Below are 3,783 nucleotides of genomic sequence, written 5' to 3' on the forward strand. Positions count from 1 at the left end.
TCGACGCATGTTTAGGGATTTTTACATGAAAAAGGTGACCCATTTAGGCGGCACAGCCAATACCTTTCTACTGGAGTAATCCCTCCCTGCGGAAAGGGGGTAAATATATGCGCATATCTCACATTGGCAACTGACTTAGCGTTTCAATCCATCCCATATATTGAATGTCAAAATGATGTATACAACGTGGACACAACACGTCATACCACATTGCAATACATCATGGCACCTTAGGCAAGTTCATGATCAAAATGTGTTAAAATTTAGAACAGAATGTGCAATTTTGATACATTTTGTAATGGAATAAATATTAATTCGTTACAGGTATGTTGGTGTTATATAAATGTTTGTTATCACGTAGACGTAAATAGCCATGTGCTGATAATCAGATCATAAACGGCGGCCTTGCATGAAACCATAATATATACATGACTGTGTTCTACTTACATGTAATATGGCGTTATGGCGTTATGGCGTTATATCAAAATGAACGCTGCATGCAATGTCATCCCTGAAAACAAGGTCCCATATTTTGAAATTTGACGGAATTTGACTAGTGATAAGCTAACTATCCTGATGACTTACAAGATGATATATAGATGGAAATGTTTCGAAAGAAACAGTAGCTGACTCACCGTGTTAACTGTATATTGTAGCTATGGATGTGTTCAGCCATGTTACTAAGGTAACGAGGTACCGCTTCCCGACGTATTATGTTGTAAACCTTACATTGCGTGAAACAATGCTAACCAATGGCAAGTCTCTCTGATCATATAGATCATGTTTCTCTAGTATTGCCCGGCCATGCTGTGTTTATTTATACAAAAACCAGTGCACGGCAGCCCGTAAACAGGTATCGACTGTCCCTTTACTATTTCGCTAGTAATAAAACCCGTGTTACGCACGAGTCGACAGACGAGAAGCTTGCGATTCGCTTGCCCAACCTAATACAAAATAATGTACATATAGTGGCCTATCTCTATGCTACTCCATCACGTCGTATTTGACCCAGAAATTGTAACTGTTCTCATTCCCAATAGCCATTCCCACATCAACTATTCTCAATCAGTGGTCTAGAAACTTTGGAAGATGTACGTACGAAAAAAATTTGTGAGTGTGAAACAAAATTCCTTGAGGTCAAAGATAGGAGTTGTGGGATACGAAAATCGTATTCCTTGCAGAAAAGTGCACAAAATATCATAAATACATTACCAACGTCGGGCAATTAAACCTTCAATACATTATTAATTCATGCCATTTGTCAACTAAATTGAATTATGTTAATGCTTTGTTGTATGACCTTCCAGACAATGTTATCAATCTTTTACTACGCTCACAAAATACAGCTGCCAGAATAACCACTCTCTGAAGCAAGTGTTACTCGATGGCCAGTTACTCTCACATACACAATAAAATGGGACCCTCCCCCTATCCGTTTTGCTAAAAAAATTGCCCTCCATCAATTTCCTTTCTCTAAAATATTACCCTCCCCTGTCCAAATATTTCAATGTAAAAAGATTAATAGTAATCAGGGGGTACGGGGTTCGAATCCCACTAGCGAGAGACAGGGATTTTGGTACTTTACATGTAGTGGTTGTGGTGGTGGGATGTGATAGGATTTGAAACCGGTGGCAGCGGTGGGATAATGCCATAAATTAAAAAAATGGCCCAAAGTAACGTGACCCTCCCCTAATTTCAATTTTCTGCTTAGACTACTAGTAAAATATGACTGCAAACAAGATGGAGTAAAAGTTTGAACATAATAACGTAATATTCTATATATCCATCTGTACAAGCAAACTTGCATGCTCCTGTGATTTTTACAGGCCATGTATCATCGAAATCATCGAGAAAGGTCACGCCGGGTCAAACGACGTAAGTTCAAGTTGGGGTCAACTAACCGTGACATGCGCAGATAATGCAAATGACAAAGCCTCTTCATTCAACATGGCTGCGAGAAGATGTCTGTGTTGCTGTTGCAGGAACCCGGAAGAAAACACTGAAGAAATGGTGAGTTTCTGAATATATTGAAAGAGTAGATATTATATAGATATCAAATTGTATAACGATCATGGGGACGGTGGCCTCTACGAGTCGACCGAGTGATGTTTGTGTGGTACTAGTGTTAATGTATTGTACGATCGCGTCCACATGGTGAACGAAGAGAAACTGGAAAGGGGCGTGTATTACTAATACTACACGAGTCCACAACAGTGTGTTCGTGCTAGTAATGGTTAACGCCTTATTTGTTTCCTGTTCTTGAATGTTGCTGTTGTTATTTCTTGCCTTCCGTAAAGTAACTGCATAGAATAAAACACAGGAAAGATAAATTAGAAACGGCGTGACTCTATTTATAAACGTCTCGACAACAATAACAATAACAGTTTAGCGCCCCGCCTCCACCCCGTTATATTATAAAATCCTGTTATATGACACATTTGTATAGGACCAAATTTTCACTTGGCAATCAAGAAAATTACTAATATTCATTATACGATATATGATGAACTGTATGTTAATAGTTATTTGAGGCGATTTGTAGTGGAACATTATACGGACAAGACAAGATAATACGATGTTACCACACTTTAGGACTGATTTTCCGTTATATAAACGTTGCAATGTTTTCACTAAGTTTGAAACAACTTAATGCAATATAGTAATTTGTGCAAACATTAGCAAACACATTGCATAGTGAAACATTTTTTTTCTGTAAATTTTGGCAACAGGTTTTCATCGTTGTGAGTTTGATCATGACAAAAAGAAGATTTTGTCACATTTGGCCCATACCTGTGATATTTGTTGTCTGTGTAATATTTTGTACACTGTGATGACCAATTTTAAACCCTGTATATAAACCAGACCAACAGACATGATTATAGCAGTTACATGGCATGGTTGATATGGTCCTGTGATTAATCCGATTAAAATCTGATAAGTAGGAGGCTCTATTTGCTTAATTTATTCAGATATCTTTGGGTTCACTCCAGGGTCTCTGAATACCCTTTTTCACATCTATTGTGTTTGTCTTTAATGAACTCTTTGTTTGTCATCTGTCAAGTGGCCGCCTTCCCAAACTACTGTAGACTGTGAAACACACAGTGTAAGCTGGCTACTCTAGATAACCATTTGCCCATCATGACATCTTAGTCATGTAAGTCCTATCACCCGCAGTTATTACTTTGTACAGCAGGCAAGACAAGACAAGATAAGACGAGACAAATCAAATTTTTCATATGACCTTGCAGTAGAAATGTATCAAGTGCTTGATATTGCAGACATTATGTTTGCGGGAAGCAGTTTTGTATGTGACAAAAATAATAGCCACTTGTTGTTAGACAAAATACTTATAATAAGTAATTATAAATGAGGAATTGAAAAGAGGAAGCGGTCTTATTTCCACATAAAGTCTGACTGAGTACATAGTAATGCGCTAAAGAGGTAAATGGAATGTCATAATTATGGGGAACAAAGTTGATGCTGATGTTATCATAGCTGCAGCAGTAATAGGAGACCCAGGAAAGTCATAATTTTTGTGTACCCTGGACTCGACTGATGTACGTACGTGTTTGACAGAACGTCAATTCCCCCCCCCCCCCCCCCCCCCCCCCCCAGCGCTATTATTACATATTTACCAGTGATTACTTGTTTTGGTGCATGGACATACTAGTCATTGCATGCATGTATGCAAATTATATGCAAATGAGTACATGGTCATTCCTGGTACACCAAAATGTATGATTGCACTCATCAATATTGACTGAAATTTGCTGTGCTTGCAAA

General features: G+C 38.2%; 1 protein-coding gene across 1 annotated transcript in view; it reads left to right on the plus strand.

The window, feature by feature from the left end:
• Nucleotides 1-1,947: 1,947 nt before the first annotated feature.
• LOC144451780 (H(+)/Cl(-) exchange transporter 6-like) overlaps nt 1,948-3,783 on the plus strand; it is an 18,845-nt gene continuing 17,009 nt past the window's right edge. The window contains exon 1 of the mRNA XM_078142683.1: nt 1,948-2,010. Coding sequence (XP_077998809.1) covers nt 1,948-2,010 — 63 coding nt within the window. The remainder of the gene's footprint in view (nt 2,011-3,783) is intronic.

Source organism: Glandiceps talaboti, chromosome 21 (assembly GCF_964340395.1).
Source record: "Glandiceps talaboti chromosome 21, keGlaTala1.1, whole genome shotgun sequence".
NCBI lineage: Eukaryota > Metazoa > Hemichordata > Enteropneusta > Spengelidae > Glandiceps > Glandiceps talaboti.